This window comes from Amia ocellicauda, chromosome 5 (genome assembly GCF_036373705.1).
Source record: "Amia ocellicauda isolate fAmiCal2 chromosome 5, fAmiCal2.hap1, whole genome shotgun sequence".
In the NCBI taxonomy this organism is placed as follows: domain Eukaryota; kingdom Metazoa; phylum Chordata; class Actinopteri; order Amiiformes; family Amiidae; genus Amia; species Amia ocellicauda.
The window spans coordinates 6,852,217-6,871,250 of record NC_089854.1 but is presented as its reverse complement, the minus strand read 5'-3'; the positions used below and the strand labels follow the sequence as shown (position 1 = coordinate 6,871,250).

The window sequence follows — 19,034 nt, the reverse complement described above, 5'->3', positions numbered from 1 at the left end:
AGGTGCAAGGGGTGTCCACACCACACATTTTTATTTGAGTGAAGAGCTCGTCACACCCAATAAGATTTTCTCCCCAGGCAGGCTCGACGGACCCCAAGGTACCACAAAAGGGTGAGTAAGGTAAGAACAAGTTTTATTTGTACACTGTCAAAACTGATACAGGGAATAACATCTGTTCAGTTCAAATCACACGAGATATTAAAGTTAATTAAACCCACAGGGTTATACAGTGGGGGAAAAAAGTATTTGATCCCCTGCTGATTTTGTACATTTGCCCACTGACAAAGAAATGATCAGTCTATAATTTTAATGGTAGGTGTATTTTAACAGTGAGAGACAGAATAACAACAAACAAATCCAGAAAAACGTATTTCAAAAAAGTTATAAATTGATTTGCATGTTAATGAGGGAAATAAGAATTTGATCCCCTATCAATCAGCAAGATTTCTGGCTCCCAGGTGTCTTTTATACCGCTTCTGTTTTTGTATGATAAGAGAAATGGGTTTGTCCGAATGTATCGCCCATGGGCTTGTCCACTTGTGGATTTCCTGTTTCTCCTCTCAAAGCTAAAGATGTTACCTCATTGTTAAGAAAACCACAAGATCGTACAAGATTGTATGCTGCAACATGACCAGACATCTGCCTGCATGATGACCTCCTCCCTTGGGAAGGGCAAACTACAAACTTTGCAGAGCTTGCATCTTTTCAAGCCTTTGATTGGATGAACGGCCACAACATTCTACATCATTTTCCTATAAAGCGTCACTCATGTTTGTAAACACTAAGTTCTCACTGAAGGAATTCCTGACGTGGTGCTTCCAAGCCAGCTTGATTAAAGTTCTATTTGCTTTATCTCAACGACTTTTCCAGTTATTTCCGAGACGGGTTCTACAGTCACACTACCAATATAACTTCTATGCAGTATTGCAGGGTTATGAGAAAATAATATATCGTTTTTCATATATGCTTGAATTGCTTAAATCACAAGCATCTAATCACAATGTGCTTGTTTCCTATCCATAAATAAGTGTGATGTCTTCCCCTCCACACTTCCCCAGTCAGCCACCTGAGGTCATCATTCCTCGAATACTAACCCAGCTTCTGACATCCTGCGACAACTAGCTAATGTTCCAATCAACATTCCTAGCAATCATGTGTACTGCTTCCATCTGCTCTCTCCTCTCATTGGTTAACACTCCACTATCCATCTCCTGCCTCCCTCTGCTCCACAGATATATACCCCTTTGTTTCTCCCCCCATTTGCGAAGTTTTGATTTAGTAACTGTATCATTTCTGAGCCCTATAGACCAGTGTTGGCAATCTACATACCTTTTGACCAGTGCCTTTGTATTTTGACCCTTGATTCTTGGATTACCCTCTTGGAACTGTTTGCCTGATCACCTGATGCATTTTCTGCCTTTTTGACTACTCTCCTGCCGTCTCTCCATTGTTACTTTCACCGGCTCTTGACCCCTTGTTTGCCTGACCTCTCCATACAGCTCTGCGCCTGGGTTCACCTCTCCTGTGCTAGGCCAGTTGTCACAATAAGCCAGAGCCTACAGGGCCGTCACAGTGCAGTAAACCTGACCCTCACCTGAGCCCGCTTGAAGGGGCCCCCATGCGCCTCCTCCTCCGAGTCAGCAGGGGCACAATTGAGAGTCTTGACAGCCGTGATGGCAGACATGGGACGCTTTATGTTTTCGGACCAGCCTCTCAGGGGCAGCAGGCATCATCGCTGAGGGTTTCACTGGGGCTGCGGGAGCAGGGCTGAGCTTTCCGCGTTTGAAGGGGTGGGTGCCCGAGTACATGGAGCCACCCTGAGTAGAGACCTTCTGCTTGGCCCATGAGAGACATGGGCGCCAGCACCATTTGAGCTCCAGTAGTTGCCTAGACCAGGGACACAGCCGGGGCAGTTTCCTTCTGTCCAAGAGTGAGTCACTTTCTCTCCAGGGCTGGCGGGGAGGTTCTCCGCCACATGGAAGGTGGGGACAGCTGTCCTTTAGAAGGTCTCTGCCTGACTATCGTGGGTCTGCGGGGGGAGGCTGAGGTCTGAGGAGACTTCTCCTGTTGCTGGACTGGGAGCTTGCGCTGGACTGGGAAGGCTGCTGCTGTCTCACTCACTGCAGGTCTCAGGAAAATATCTAACAAAGAAATATGTTAACACCTTGAAGCTTTCAACTCAGTGGCAATTGATCAATAACATTGTTACCAGTATTGAGAAAAAAAAAAACAATACACTAAGTTTTTATATCCCCGGCATATAAACTGATATGAAAAAATAAAAATCTGTATGGATGAGTGAAGCATGACGTAAGACTTCTTAAATTAGAGCATGCATGTTTTTAATTAGAAGCCATACTTTCTCAGTGCAACTGGTTTCCATGGAACTTCGACTGGCAAATGAATATGCATATGCAGTAGATTAGATTGTAGCATTACTTGTCAAAAAAGAAATAGTTTTTAAACCGCAGACACCGTCGAGGATAAATGGGTACACGAAGTCTGCTCGTTACTTAGAACAAGACGTGTGTACATCCCCCAGACAAGGGGTGTGATGGCTTAGCTCTGTACCATAGTCATCCTCATCTTCATGGTCAGCTAGATTGATGATCACGGGGGGATGCCTGGGAATCTCAAAGCCATCCATGATCTCTGTCTTGATGACCCTGTGGAGATGCGGATCCTCCTTCCTTGGGACAGGAGCTGCAAGAGGAATGCATTGGTCAGGCCAATTAATTACAAGACAAAGCATAAAAAGATTCAGGGGTACGAATTTTATTCTGTGTTCCAAGCAATTTGCTCATCAGACAACCATCTTTGCCCAAGTTGGTGAAATCGGGTGCTCACATTTACTGGCTGGCAAGAAGACCCCATCAATGATTCGGGACTTCTTGTGGTGAAAGGCACAGTGTGGCCTCTGGCAGCCAACAGGCTGTTTCTCCCAGTAGCAAGCGAGCTCCATGTGCATCTCCTGCAAGGCAAAACAAACAGAAACCTCAAGCATGCATAGACACAATACACACTGCAGGGGAAAGTAAAGTCAGGTGGGATTGATGCATTTCACAGTGAAACTATATTACACTGTTTAACAGCACGCCAGCGACGAACATGAAGTCAGGGCACAGGAGGAAGCATGCATTAACACATGCGGCGTTCCTGTCAAGTGACTGGGCAGGAGGGGTTGGACAGACGCTCACCATGTGCCGGTACTTGCAGACTTTGCGGAAGCAGCGGTTCTCCTGCCAGAGTTTGCACACTGTCTCGCTGCCCTTGGCCGCCTCGCAGTGACGGAACCAACAGCTCTCACCCTGCGGAGGGAGGATGACGGCGATCAGAAAAACATGCAGGAGTTTTCTACTCAACCATAAGGGAGGCTATGGGAAGCAGACTTACAAAGTCAAGCGACTTTCAGTTGGTTTGTGGTAAAATAAATACATAGGATTTCTCATAGTTGCAACAAATCTGCATCATCAGTACCAAACCTGTAGGATTTAAAGTCTTGATATCTCTGTGTACAAATATAGGTGTATTGGGAAAAGATGCAGTTGATAAAATCATACTTACAAATGCAGGCACTGAAATGTGGGGACCTTCAATTTCTTTTAAGTAGTTCTGTGTAAGATCTACTGTCTTTACTGTCCAAATCTGTGTACGGTCTCCTGGGCCTTACCTTAGTGCAGGTGGAGTTGAAAAAGAAATGGCAGTCCTGTGCTTGGTTAGACATTCTTATCTTAAATAAGGCTTCTTCCTGACTAGGTTGGTTTTTCTTCAAAGGTTCGGGCAGCCTCTTCCTGGCTCACGTCTTCTACAGGTCCTAAAAGAACACAACCCATGAGCTACAAGGTAAAGGGAACTTGCTCTATTTCCCCCCTTTGACACACAGCTCCTAGGGTCCCTCTCATCAGCTGCCTGAAATCACTAGAGACGGATGGGGCAAGTCCTTTTCTTGTTCTCTCTCTCCTCTCTCTCTCGCTTAATGTTTTTGTTTATTGTTGTTGTTTTTTGTTTGTTAAAGGGGGACAATGAGGGGGTGCATCTGGGAGTGGGGAATAAGGCAAGTGGGGTGTGGGGGAGGAGGCAGATTTTTCCTGATTCCAGAAGACAGCCGGGAATAAGAAAACCAAAATGGTGGGGGGGGAGAAAAAAGAAATCTTCTACTGCAGAGTCCACTGTTGGGGGGCTGAGGGCTATGATAGAGAGAAATAGGTTGGAGGGGGGGTGCCATGTTGTCATAGCAGAGGGGGAAGAATTAAAAAAGTAGAGAAGTCAGCCATCTTCTAGATCAGCGGTTCCCAGCATTGGTCCTGGAGGACCTGCTGCCCTACTGTTTTTTTGTCCAACCTAGCTCTAAATTACTTAATTGAACCCTTAATTGAGCAATGCATTAAATTGTGTTAAAAAAAATTAACTTAAAACCCCTACTGTTTTAAATAATTAAAATACTTTTTAACTTTGACTGTTTTTTCAATTAAGAGTTCAATTAAGTAATCAAGAGTATTTGTTGTCAGTCATCTTCAGGCATGGAGGACAAGTTGCTTCTTTACGTCAATTTAAAAACACACAACAACAAAGAATACACCACAACCCCATTTTTCCCCATACAACATAATTTTAAATGAAGATGCAATAAATAGGTTGTGTGTTAGAAAACACAGGTTGAATGATAAAAATGTTTCCCACCCCATTTACAGTACCCTGGCCATGTTTTACACACCCATCAGGGTACCTGAAAGCAACCATTTTATCAATCTAATGACCTCAGACACACCTTGTTCACATTTGTAGTTTAAAGCATCTCAGCAGAGTTCAAGTGTGTAAACAAATAAACAAACATCTGGAAACAGGAATACAAGGTTGACAATTTTGCATAACCAAACCAAACACAAAACTATTTAACCACTTATTAACCACAAAACCACTGCTTGGACAGTGCGGGAGCAGCTTCCCTGAATAAATATGTTAATGTATTATTTTAATGATGATACTTGATGTGTATATCAAGTTCAGCTTTAAAACACGTTATTAGAGAATAGTAACTTGGTGTACCTTTATCCTTCTCTAGAATACCAATCCTTTGTTAAATTAGGAAGATGACCAATCTTCACATCAGAATCTGTGGTTTGAATGTGGAGCATCTCAGTAGAATACATTCAGATGACATCACAGTATGATGCCTGCCAGATGACATCACAGTAGGACACATGTCAGATCACACATCACAGTTAGTAACCATACCAACCTGCAGCTCAACACCAGCACTCCACTAAAACTAAGTAGGTCTGGGCTTGATCAGTACTTGGATGGAAGAGGTGTTGGTGAGACCAGTAGAGGGCACTTCACCCTGTGGTCTGTGTGGATCCCAAAGCCCGAGTACAGTGATGGGGACACTGTGCTGTGAATAAGTGTTGTCCTTTGGATGAGAAGTAAAACCGAGGTCCTGACCACTCTCTGTGGTCATTAAAAATCCCAGGGCATTTCTCGAAAAGAGTAGGGGTATTACCCCGGTGTCCTGTCCAAATTTCCAACTATAGCTCCAAAAAATGTCCCTATAAATAATTGGCATTAGTCTCTTTCTGCCCACCTCCCCACTGAGTAGTTGCCGGCACACTATAGTTGCCATCTCATCATCCAGGTGGGTGCTATACATTGGTGGTGGTGGAGGTGGGACCCCCTTAAAATGTAAAGCGCTTTGGGTGTCTAGATAAAGCACTATTTGAGTGTGAGGATTATTATTATTATTACAGAAGGACGCACGTCAGATGACAATTTGTATGGTTCAGAGCCTAATTTATTCATCATGATGTTTTGGCACAACCCTACCCTTCAAATGAAACCCACACACTGTCATATGGGAAGTAGCCAACACATTTTGATTGTGTAAATTATGAAAAGAAAATAGTTTTTGTTAATAAATTATTCTGTCCCATACTTTTCTTAGTGCTCCTTTATAAGAGATGTTATACTCATTATAGATACGACTAATACCCATGTTTCGTAGGTGTATGGCTTTCATAATTGGGTCTCATTATTATATATATAATTACAAATACCGTAATTGAAATACACTTCTATTGTAATTACCAGAGATATATTGTGGACAATAAAAATTAAAACACACACATACGGTAACCTTACAGATCAACAAGATGGTTCACTGCCAGGAGGTGTTTATCATCTCCTACATCTCCTGCAATAATAACACACTATCTCCCATGGGATTAAAGGTTTCTGTAAAGACACTGAACTACTGGGGTCGCAATAGATCCACTATAAACCAATTAAAACTCCAGGATGTTTTTTTGTTGTGCAGCATTTTTAATTAACTTCCCTGTTGCAACACATCATTGCTTATACATCCCTAAAAAACAAATGTTAATACAATATCACAACTAGGAAAGAGTAAATGGCACATTATATGGATAAAGTGGACGTGCTTTGATCATTATAATCTACTTCATCGCAGGAAGGCCTTTTGCTCCCTCGTCAACCTTCTTCTTTTGAAATAAAAGTTTAACAATGAAACATGCTAGACAAGAGGATCTTAATTCAAATAACAAGTTTATACATTGCCAGGTGTATTCTCTCGCTTCCAAAATAAGTCAAGAGGTTTTTTCTAATTATTTTTACTTGTTTTGATGGTGTTGATATAGTACCTCGTCTCCATTTTGGAGTTTCATTTGACCATTTCATTTCATGAATATGTTATTATGTTATTATGAATATTATGTTATTAAATTAATAAGTTAATCATGTATGCTAATTCCTGTTCTATATTTGTTTGTCTAAAATAAAACAAAGAATCACCATCAACACTATCAAAACTTACAGTTTAATCTAAATGCCTTAAAATAAAAAGTTGCATATCATTCCTAATTAATTTTTTGTCACCTTTATTATTTTTTATTTATTTATTATTTAAAACATCCACATCTCCAGAAATAAGGATGATGTCTGAACAATAGTATCTGGCCTGCAAACATCCCCTCTGGGAATTGCATCAAAACCTATTGCATATTCTTTACAATTAATTGGAATTTTAATATTTTTATTTTATTTATAGTAATTAAATAATTGTCTATTTTAATTTAGTAATTTTCATACCAATACAATATTATAATATAGTATGTCCATGTGGGGAAAAACATATGTTTATGAACGTCCAAGTCAACAACAAAAGTAGAAAGTTTAACAGGGATTTTATTCACATCCAAATTACATTTCAATAAGAATTCACTACCACCAACCTTCCATAAGATAAATCCAGCCAGCTTTTTTTTTTAATACAATTATTTATCCAATTAGTTTAAAAAATAATATTTCAGTCCAATACATTAAGTCCACATCGTTCTTGTGTGTTAGAAGGTATATATTTATTTAAATAATGATCTTTGTTCTTCCATATGAAATTATAAAATCTCATGTCAAACTCCTTTTTTACATACTGAGATGCATGAGAGACAGTAAAGTATCAACTGATCTAACTATTCCTTCAGTCTTTGATAATCAACAACACAGAAATTAACTTTCTTAAAAAAAATCTATTATGGGTATGAAGTTCAAGCTAAATCGTTCTTCCCGATCTTTACAAATTTTAATTCCAAGATATGTTATCACTTTTTAAATAGGAATGTCACTGATGTTGCGTAACTCACAATCCTTTAATGCAAATAAATCACGTTTTTAAATTAAGAAAACATTCTAATACTATCAATAGCCTTTTTAACTTCCCCTATGTCTTACAGTATTGTCATCTGCTAATTGACAACTCTTCAATTCTTTACCAAATACATGTATACCTTTTGAATATATCTTTATTAATTTGAAGATTCAGAGTTTGTGTTACTATTTGTTTTAAAAAAGGATAAATAGGGCAACCTTTAGGAATCCCTGTACCAATTAGAAGTCCCATTTGCCAATTTAAGGGAGCTATTACATCCATTATACAGTCGTATTAACTTTCTGAAGATATTGTCCAAAAACTAAAAACACTTTGGTATTTTAAACAAACTCATTATCAGCTCTGTGAAAGGCTTTATAAAAATCCACAAACATGAATAAGGTCACTGTAGTCTATTAAATCACAAATAAAATTCATATTGTTACGTACTGTATGTGTCTACCCTTCATAAAGCCAGTCTTTTCTTCATTCTATCTGCAAATATTAAAGCTAACACTTTTGGATCATTGTTTATTAAAGTTATTTGTCTCCACATTTTTATTATGAGAGTATCTTTATTAGGTTTGGATATGAAAGAAATTATGCCTTGTTTTAGAGATGTGCGTAATTCTCCTAATTCAATAACCAGTTGGTCTTGAAATGTTTTAGAACATAAGAACATAAGAAAGTGTCCAAACGAGAGGAGGCCATTCGATCCATCGTGCTCGTTTGGTGTCCATTAATAACTGAGTGATCCAAGGATCCTATCCAGTCTATTTTTAAATGTTCCCAAATTTTCAGCTTCAGCCACATCACTGGGGAGTTTGTTCAGATTGTGACGACTCTCTGTGTGAAGAAGTGTCTCTTGTTTTCCAACTTGAATGCCTTGAAGCCCAATTTCCATTTGTGTCCCCGGGTGCGTGTGTCCCTGCTGATCTGGAAAAGCTCCTCTGGTTTGATGTGGTCGATGCCTTTCATGATTTTGAAGACTTGAATCAAGTCCCCACATAGTCTGTTCCAGGGTGAAAAGGTTCAGTTCCTCAGTCTCTCAGTAGGACATTCCCTTCAGACCTGGAATAAGTCTGGTTGCTCTCCTCTGAACTGCCTCTAGAGCAGCGATATCTTTCTTGAAGTGTGGAGCCCAGAACTGTCCACAGTATCCAGATGAGCTCTAACTAGTGCATTGTACAGTCTGGACATCACTGCCCTTGTTTTAAATTCTACACTTTTGACAATATACCCTAACATCCTGTTTGCCTTTTTTATTGCTTCCCCACATTGTTTGGATGGAGAAAGTGAGGAGTCCACATAGACTCCTAGATCTTTCTCATGCGTTACTTCATCTAGTTCTATTCCTCCCATAGTGTAATTATAGTGGACATGGTTGTTACCTGCATGTAATATCTTGCACTTGTCCTCATTGAATTTCATCTGCCAGGTGTCGGCCACAACTGAATATTATCTAAGTCCCTCTGAATAGCCTGTGCTGCCAAGATTGTATCTGCTGAGCCACCTATTTTAGTATCATCTGCAAATTTGACAAGTTTGCTAACTATCCCAGAGTCCAGATCATTAATATAGATTAGAAAAAGCACAGGCCCTAGTACTGATCCCTGTGGAACTCCAATAACAACCTCACTCCAGTTAGAAGTGACTCCTCTAATCGACACCCTCTGTTTCCTATACATCATCCAGTTCATAATCCATCTACTTACATTACCCTGAATGCCTACAGCTTCCAATTTGAGGATCAGTCTTTGGTGTGGAACCTTATCAAAAGCTTTTTGAAAATCTAAGTATATCATATCATATATGCTTTCACATGATCTACAGCTGCAGTTGCGTGTTCAAAAAACTCTAATAACTTAGTAACACATGATCTGCCTCATCTAAACCCATGTTGACTATCTCCAAGAATATGGTTTTCATTAAGATGCTCCTCTATTTTCGGTCTAATCATTTTTTCTAACATTTTACAGGTGATGCAGGTGAGACTGATTGGTCTGTAATTTCCTGGCTCAGTTTTGTCCCCTTTCTTGTGGATTGGTTTGACATTTGCTGTCTTCCAGTCAGTTGACACATCCCCTGTTCTAAGTGTCTTTTGGAATAATTGAGTTAGCGACCTATAAATAATTTCCCTCATTTCTTTAAGTACTGTTGGAAATATCCCATCTGGCCCAGGTGATTTGTTTGTTTTTAATTCTGCTAGTCCCTTTAGTACCGCCTCCTCATTTATCCTGATCTCTCTTAGGATTTGCCTGGACTGATTGTTAACCTGTGGCATGTTATACATTTTTTATTTTGTAAAACCCTCTGTGAAATACATTTCATACAATTCACTTGTTAAGCCATCATTTCTGGAGGATTTGTTGTCTTTAAATGTATTAATTCCTTTAAGTTCTTTATCACATAATTCCCTGAATTCCCCATGTACACATTTTGCATTTTCATTAATGGAGTACAAATATGTAATCATGTTAGAACATTGTTGTATTTGAGATTAACATTTTTTATATAATTTTGCAACATAAGTCTCGTTGGAATTTTGTGTAATGTTCCCATTCATTTTTAATTCATTAAGTGAGGTATATTCAGATTTACTTTTTCTAAATTGTAAAAATATTTCGTATTATTTTCTCCTTCTTTAATCCATTTTCTTCTCGATCTTATAAATGCCCCCCTAACCTAATCCTTATACATTTTAACTTTTCTTTGAGCCTTTTCTTTTTAGCTATTTCAGATTGTCTTGTCTCTAACAATTATCAATAATGACTTTAACATCCTCTTTAAATGTGTGGTCTTGTATTAAAATGCTATTAAGCTTCCAGTAGCTTTTATTTATTTTATCTACTATGGAACCAGAAATATTAATTTATAAATACATTGCTTTATGATCAGTATGAACAGGAGGTTCAATAAGTAAGTAAGTAACCTAATTTACTAAAACACCAGATACTACCCATGAATCAATTCTTGACTGTTGTGATAGACCAGGAAAAGTGTAGTTTGTCAGGTACATCTCCAGATATCAATGATAGCTAATCCCAAACAAAAATGATTAAACTCAGGAGATTCTTCAATAGGTAAATTTTGGAGGGGTATCTCTTAAAATGTTCACCAGGGACTGTGTTAAAATCTCCTCCCAGAATTATCTTGGACTCAGGAAAATTACCCAAAATTTTAAAAACCTCTTCTTCGATATTCTGTAATAATACTTTGATGTGGATCGCCTCCATTCTTATGTTCTTATGTACTATTTGTTGCATATATATTCCCTAATATAAATTGTTCTTGATTAATGTCAACTATTAAAATCACCCACCGGCCAGAAAGATTAATCTTACTGTTGGCATCCAATAACAGCATTTATTCAGTATTTATAAATAATATTGGTGGAACAATTACAGTGTCTAAATGAATAATGGGTTACTATTTATCACTAGCCCAAACAGGTAGCAAAATGTTATGTTGGGTGTGCCAGAGAGTGAAACACATAACCACGCATGGCCGCAGCATGCACCTTTTTAAAAATGTGACATCCACCGACTCTCATGAACACCCACAGATGTATGCAGTCATTGTTAATATGTTAAAATGATCAGATCAGACAACCAAGAACACAAGATATTTGGTTATATACTTTGGGTGATTTTTGGGAGAATTACATTCATGAAGTAAATACCTCAAGCAGTCAACTACAGCACCATATTAAAATATAATTGTTGGCAATTTGAACATTTCCTTTCCTTTATAGGCTACATTATGCAAGTATTTTACCTTAAAATACCTTTCCAACTGGAAACAGTTTTAAAGATTCAGTGCTTTAGAAGTTTATTAGTAGTAGTAACTGTTTTCCAAGATACCTCCATTTTTGCCCTTTAGGAGGAAGTGAAACAGATAAAGTGCAAAAATTGAGGTATCTTGGAAAACGAACAAGATGTGGCAAATGTTCTAAATGAGTATTTCACAGAGGTTTTTACAAAAGAAAAAACAGATGACATGCTACAGTTTAACAATCAGTCCAGGCAAATCCTAAGAGAGATCAGGATAAATGAGGAGGCGGTACTAAAGGGACTAGCAGAATTAAAAACAAACAAATCACCTGGGCCAGATGGGATATTTCCAACAGTACTTAAAGAAATGAGGGAAATTATTTATAGGTCGCTAACTCAATTATTCCAAATGACACTTAGAACAGGGGATGTGCCCACTGACTGGAAGACAGCAAATGTCAAACCAATCCACAAGAAAGGGGACAAAACTGAGCCAGGAAATTACAGACCAATTAGTCTCACCTGCATCAACTGTAAAATGTTGGAAAAAATTATTAGACCAAAAATAGAGGAGCATCTTATTGAAAACCATATTCTTGGAGGTAGTCAACATGGGTTTAGACGAGGAAGATCATGTCTTACTAATTTATTAGAATTTTTTGAACATGCAAATGCAGTTGTAGATCAGGTGAAAACATATGATATGATATACTGATATATTTTCAGAAAGCTTTTGATAAGGTTCCACACCAAAGACTGATCCTCAAATTGGAAGCTGTAGGCATTCAGGGTAATGTAAGTAGATGGATAATGAACTGGTTGATGTATAGGAAACAGAGGGTGTCGATTAGAGGAGTCACTTCTAACTGGAGTGAGGTTGTTAGTGGAGTTCCACAGGGATCAGTACTAGGGCCTTTGCTGTTTCTAATCTATATTAATGATCTGGACTCTGGGATAGTTAGCAAACTTTGCAAATTTCAAATGTCAAATTTGCAGATGATACAAAAATAGGTGGCTCAGCAGATACAATCTCGGCAGCACAAGTTATTCAAAGGGACTTTGTGTTGTGGGCCGACACCTGGCAGATGAAATTACATACAGGTAACAAAAATGTCCACTATAATTACACTATGTGAGGAATAGAACTAGATGAAGTAACGCATGAGAAAGACCTAGGAGTCTATGTGGACTCCTCACTTTCTCCATCCAAACAATGTGTGGAAGCAATAAAAAGGGCAAACACAATGTTATGGTATATTGTCAAAAGTGTAGAATTGAGAACAAGGGCAGTGATGTTCAGACTGTACAATGCACTAGTTAGAGCTCATCTGGATACTGTGTGCAGTTCTGGGCTCCATATCGCTGCTCTAGAGGCAGTTCAGAGGAGAGCAACCAGACTTATTCCAGGTCTGAAGGGAATGTCCTACTGAGAGACTGAGGACCTGAACCTTTTCACCCTGGAACAGAGGAGACTACGTGGGGACTTGATTCAAGTCTTCAAAATCATGAAAGGCATCGAGCACATCAAACCAGAGGAGCTTTTCCAGATCAGCAGGGACACACGCACCCGGGGACACAAATGGAAATTGGGCTTCAAGGCATTCAAGACAGAAAACAGGAGACACTTCTTCACACAGAGAGGCATCACAATCTGGAATAAACTACCCAGCGATGTGGTAGAAGCTGAAAGTTTGGGAACATTTAAAAATAGGCTGGATAGGATCCTTGGATCACTTAGATATTAATGGACACCAAACGAGCACAATGGGTCGAATGGCCTCCTCTCGTTTGTAAACTTTCTTATGTTCTTATGTTTTTAAATGTGTAATAGCATGTTTACGAGCCAAATTAACATTTTGAAGAAGAAATCGATAGCTTGTTATTAGTTTAGGTTTAGATGGGTTTGCTTCTCTATTATGCACTGCATTCCCAGATGTAAGTGTAAGTATTTCCCTCTATCATTGTTATGCCCTTGAGTGTTGAGTGATGATATAGTTGTAGTGAGTAGTGGGGAGTAAATATAGTTTTTAGTTTGTTGCTGTTATTTTGTTATTATTGTTACTTTTGTACATGAATAAATTGAGTAGGGAAGCTGCATAGATTAATTATCCTCAGTATTTTTGGGGATGTAAATGAATACATGTTTATATTTTGGCACAACTGAATGGACCTGTCCTCTTGGATTGTTCTTTTATACTGAGCCAGCAAAGCAGGTTGTGAAAGTATTGGTAACTTCAACAACAGCTATATGTGCATTTAATATACCTAGACTAAATCAAAAATGTGATCAACCCCTCAGTAACAAAGTACACACCTGTAATCTATTGTAGTTTTTGTCAGAAACCACTTTCTACTACTTATAAATCACTTATAAAACACAATAGGGTATAGGTTTGTAATTGACGATTAGCAGGTAGGTTTTGATTTGATCTTGGCCTTACTTTGATTGATTATATATGGCCTTCCATATACACTCACCTAAAGGATTATTAGGAACACCATACTAATACTGTGTTTGACCCCCTTTCACCTTCAGAACTGCCTTAATTCTACGTGGCATTGATTCAACAAGGTGCTGAAAGCATTCTTTAGAAATGTTGGCCCATATTGATAGGATAGCATCTTGCAGTTGATGGAGATTTGTGGGATGCACATCCAGGGCACGAAGCTCCCGTTCCACCACATCCCAAAGATGCTCTATTGGGTTGAGATCTGGTGACTGCGGGGGCCAGTTTAGTACAGTGAACTCATTGTCATGTTCAAGAAACCAATTTGAAATGATTCGACCTTTGTGACATGGTGCATTATCCTGCTGGAAGTAGCCATCAGAGGATGGGTACATGGTGGTCATAAAGGGATGGACATGGTCAGAAACAATGCTCAGGTAGGCCGTGGCATTTAAACGATGCCCAATTGGCACTAAGGGGCCTAAAGTGTGCCAAGAAAACATCCCCCACACCATTACACCACCACCACCAGCCTGCACAGTGGTAACAAGGCATGATGGATCCATGTTCTCATTCTGTTTACGCCAAATTCTGACTCTACCATCTGAATGTCTCAACAGAAATCGAGACTCATCAAACCAGGCAACATTTTTCCAGTCTTCATCTGTCCAATTTTGGTGAGCTTGTGCAAACTGTAGCCTCTTTTTCCTATTTGTAGTGGAGATGAGTGGTACCCGGTGGGGTCTTCTGCTGTTGTAGCCCATCCGCCTCAAGGTTGTACGTGTTGTGGCTTCACAAATGCTTTGCTGCATACCTCGGTTGTAACGAGTGGTTATTTCAGTCAAAGTTGTTCTTCTATCAGCTTGAATCAGTCGGCCCATTCTCCTCTGACCTCTAGCATCAACAAGGCATTTTCGCCCACAGGACTGCCGCATACTGGATGTTTTTCCCTTTTCACACCATTCTTTGTAAACCCTAGAAATGGTTGTGCGTGAAAATCCCAGTAACTGAGCAGATTGTGAAATACTCAGACCGGCCCGTCTGGCACCAACAACCATGCCACGCTCAAAATTGCTTAAATCACCTTTCTTTCCCATTCAGACATTCAGTTTGGAGTTCAGGAGATTGTCTTGACCAGGACCACACCCCTAAATGCATTGAAGCAACTGCCATGTGATTGGTTGGTTAGATAATTGCATTAATGAGAAATTGAACAGGTGTTCCTAATAATCCTTTAGGTGAGTGTACATTTCCAATCAAAAGGTTTATTTTGTCTGTCCTGTGAAAACCGAAACTCGGTTTCTGCCTGATAACTGGCAGAGGGCAGTAGTGTGGAGTAGTGGGTCAGGCCCTGGATTCTGGACCACAGGGTCATGGGTTCAATCATAGGTGGGGGCACTGCTGTTGTACCCTTGAGCAAAGTACTTTACCTAGATTGTTCTAGTAAATGCCCAGCTGTATAAATGGGTACAAACATATAAAATTATGTGGTATACTGTAAGTCACCCTGGATAAGGGTTAAAATTAAAACATATGTAATGTTTAATATAAAGGGGGCTTATGAAAACTGGTTCTTGTCAGACCATGTTCTTCAAGGTATCAGGGAAAGAAATGCAGTTCTTCATGGCCAAAATTGATTACTTTTTTTTATATTTTCTTGCAAAAGTGTTATAAGGACTGTAGACAGCAGTCTTGGTTCTGGATTTTCTTTAAAATGAGCTCAATTCTGGTCTCCCGATGCCAGACTCCAGCATTACCGTTCACCAATTCAACCAGTTTTGTGTTACAGTGTAGCAGAAAGAACAATATGAGACACATTGACTTGTATGGCTCTTCCAACTGGAAAGAAAGACTCTCTGAAGACTGACCTGGCTTCAAGTCTTGCTACAGGAAGGCAGCTGGATGTGGAGTTATGAACGGTGGGGTGAGTAACATGGTTATTGACAGTGAATTGTCGAGCAGGGGGGTTTGCGGACGGGGTTTAGACGAGTGCAGGATGCGGAGCATGTGCACTTGTAATTTAAAGTTGATTTATTTATTGATGTTTGTCCAGACTGCTCTTGATTGCACAGAGAATAGCGCTGTGGGTAACCCTGACTGGGGTTAGAAACAGAGGAGTTAGGAACAGAGGGGTTAGAAACAGAGGGGTTAGTCGCAAGACTTGAAGCCAAGTCAGTGTTCAGAGAGCATTCAATTGCAGTTGGAAGTGCCATACAACCAATTTAGGATTCATTAAAACAACTTTATACAATTAATGCTGTTGGTTAGTGTTAAACTGAACCATTTTCGTGTTGATGTAACTGCTATTTGTACTGTGTAGGATTGCTCAGGGCAAGGTTGGCCACAAGGGGGCAGTGTGAGCTCTTTACAGTGTGCAGTGTCATGCCGTGCCGTGAAGGCTGTCAGCTCAGTGACGGTGGTCTTCCTCAGTGCTGTGAATAACTTTACAGTCACACAGCGGCCGCAAGCATGGCCTTGTATAACACACGTTTAATATCAGAGACGCAAAATACCAAGAGGCTTGAAATCGTATCAATAGCAGACAGACGTTACATTTTTTATTATGTTTTTCCATTTTGTTGTAATATGCTTATCACTCTGACTGCCCTCGTTGTTGATATAATAATATCAAAGTATTGTCATTAATTAACATCTGAACTATGTATTGTTGTGCATCACGGGCCGGACGGTCTGGCTGCGGTGGAGTGAATCGTTTTAACTATTTCTCTATTTAAAATGAGCGGCTATAACCCAGCAGGAGCTACAGGGCTCGCTCAACACTTGATTAGGGTTACGTTTATTCTACAATTTGACTTGATGTTTGTTTTCCTCAAATTAATCAGGTTTAATCTGCCGCTGCAGGTAGAAATAAGTGTTTACTGGAAACAATTTCAACTGTAAAACGTCTTACAAGTGGAATTATGTTTCTAATAAATCTGAATACAGTGTATCAGGTCTGGGATGTGTTACATCCATACAAGATGTATGCTGTTTTTTTGTGTTGGGGGGAAACAAAATAAAGCAATGTACAGGAGGCTGTTTTTATTCGACCTGTGCGGTTTGATATTCAGACAGTCAACAGACATGCGCCAACAGCCATTTAAATCCATACAAATCTATAACTAATTCAGGGATTGTCACAGATATGATATGATAGATATGATTCATTCTAAAAGTGACTGGCATACTTTTACAACCTTTGTTTTGAATCAACATTCAACATTTGATTTATTAGAAATACATTAAGTCAATAATATTGCATTGAAGGCCATAAACATATATATATATATATATATATATTTATATATATATATATATATATATATAACTAGTTCTGGGATTGTCACAGAAACTAGATATGATGTATTGAATAGAAGTTCGAGTTTAGATTTGATAGAGGGCGTGTAGTCTGGCAGAAAAGTCTGCATCTTCAGACGTATTGAATTAGATTATAGGAGAAAGCCTATGGGGCCATAGGGTCAGGCCTGACCAAGGACGAAGGACAGGGGGATCACCATGGACATTAAGGAAAACTAATAATTGGATATTGGTCTTTGAAGATCCTGTATTATAAAGTTGAAGAAAATGTTTTGTTATAATTATATAATGTGTTATATTAATGTTGAAATTGGAAATATAATGTGTGCAGACTTAGCAAATTGTATTTATTAGTAAAAGGCCGAAGAGGCAGTTGTTGAGGATAAGCCCTTTCTTAATTCCTCTCACTGCTTCTGTTTTTCTATGATAAGAGAAATGGCCCACGAATGTATCGCCCCTGGGTTTGTCCGAATGTATCGCCCATGGGATTGTCCAAATGTATCTAGTGAATAATTCTGCTATTCCAGCCCTTCAAGTCTCTTTGTCTTGTCTCCCCTTTCTCTCACATCTCACAAAAAGATCACAAAGCTTTTGAAAAATTAAAGCCTGTACAGTACCTTCATTTTGGAATATATAGGGCCTACATTACATTGGTGCTACATAGAGATAAACCGATTTTGTTACACATTTTGTCAGGGGACATTATAAAACATTTGATACACCAGAACCTTCCTTAAGCACAATGGGTCGAATGGCCTCCTCTCGTTTGTAAACTTTGTTATGTTCTTACAAGCCAAAGTTGAGCCCTTGTTGACCGTTCCTGTGGAGATATGGTCCTAATGCTGTGTCTTTGATTCCTTTGCTGTCAGGACCTGGGTTCAAATCCTGGTGAAACAGTGATTTTCTCAAAATATCTTGATCATGAACAAGTACTTTGTTTAGGTTAGGAGTGTGAGGTTCATATACAAGATATTCAAGTAAGCAAACATGCAGTCCTTTGTGGATCACTGCATGAAGTTCTGGCCTGAAACCTAGTGGGATGTGGCTTCAAAACCTAGTGCAGTATCTTCCTTCTGAAATCTGTTGCTTCTGCTGTGTTTGTGTGACAGAGGAGGCACTGTGTGGTGGATATACAAGATCAACAAACAACTCTAAATTAAGTCTTGTGTGGTTCACCATACAGTGTGCTGGCCTCAAAGGTTGTAAGTCCTGAGTTCAAATACTGACACACACCTGTGGCTCACTGCATAACATGCAGATCTAGATGCTACCAGGACCTGGGTTTAAATCTTGGTGAATCGTATGTCTTCTGAAAATCTCTTGAACTAGTACTTTGTTTTAGGGCCAGAAGGACAGTGTGAGGTTGATGGCTGACTACACTGAGTGATGGTCTTGTAGCCAGCAGGACCTGTGTTCAAATCCACCCTGAGGAGTTTGCTGGCAACTGAGATGAGAAAATTAAGGGATGTATATAGTGAATGTTATGTTGGGGTAGGATGCAGAGGGTGGCGTATAGGATACGTTAGAGGAGTGGGCTAGGAGATGTACATTTCTCAACACAGGTTGCATTTGTCTTCATGCCACCCTGGACCACTCCACAATCCTATCCTGGCCTTGCCCCCTGCCTATCTCTATACATCCACACCCCTCTCTGTATCATATCCTACACTGGCTTTCCCCCACCCCCTCATTTCTTTCCTCCTAACTCTGCCTAGCCTTCCCACCACACCCCTGTTTATTTAATGCTATTGTGGTCCACTCCTCCTGGTCCCAACCAATTCATCCCCCTATCCTGGTCTTCCCCACCACTAGCTTATATGTCCACCTCACACTGCCCTC

At 39.5% G+C, this 19,034-nt stretch overlaps 1 protein-coding gene across 1 annotated transcript; it reads right to left on the bottom strand.

The window, feature by feature from the left end:
• Window positions 1-401: 401 nt before the first annotated feature.
• LOC136750539 (zinc finger CCCH domain-containing protein 11C) lies at window positions 402-5,129 on the bottom strand. Its single transcript, XM_066705686.1, has 6 exons — window positions 5,047-5,129; window positions 3,671-3,814; window positions 3,198-3,308; window positions 2,848-2,971; window positions 2,572-2,703; window positions 402-2,141 (listed from the first exon to the last, which is right to left on the bottom strand). The coding sequence occupies exons 2-6, from the start codon at window positions 3,722-3,724 to the stop codon at window positions 1,936-1,938; spliced, it is 627 nt and encodes a 208-aa protein (XP_066561783.1). The 5' UTR covers window positions 3,725-3,814; window positions 5,047-5,129; the 3' UTR covers window positions 402-1,935.
• Between the last annotated feature and the right edge of the window lie 13,905 nt (window positions 5,130-19,034).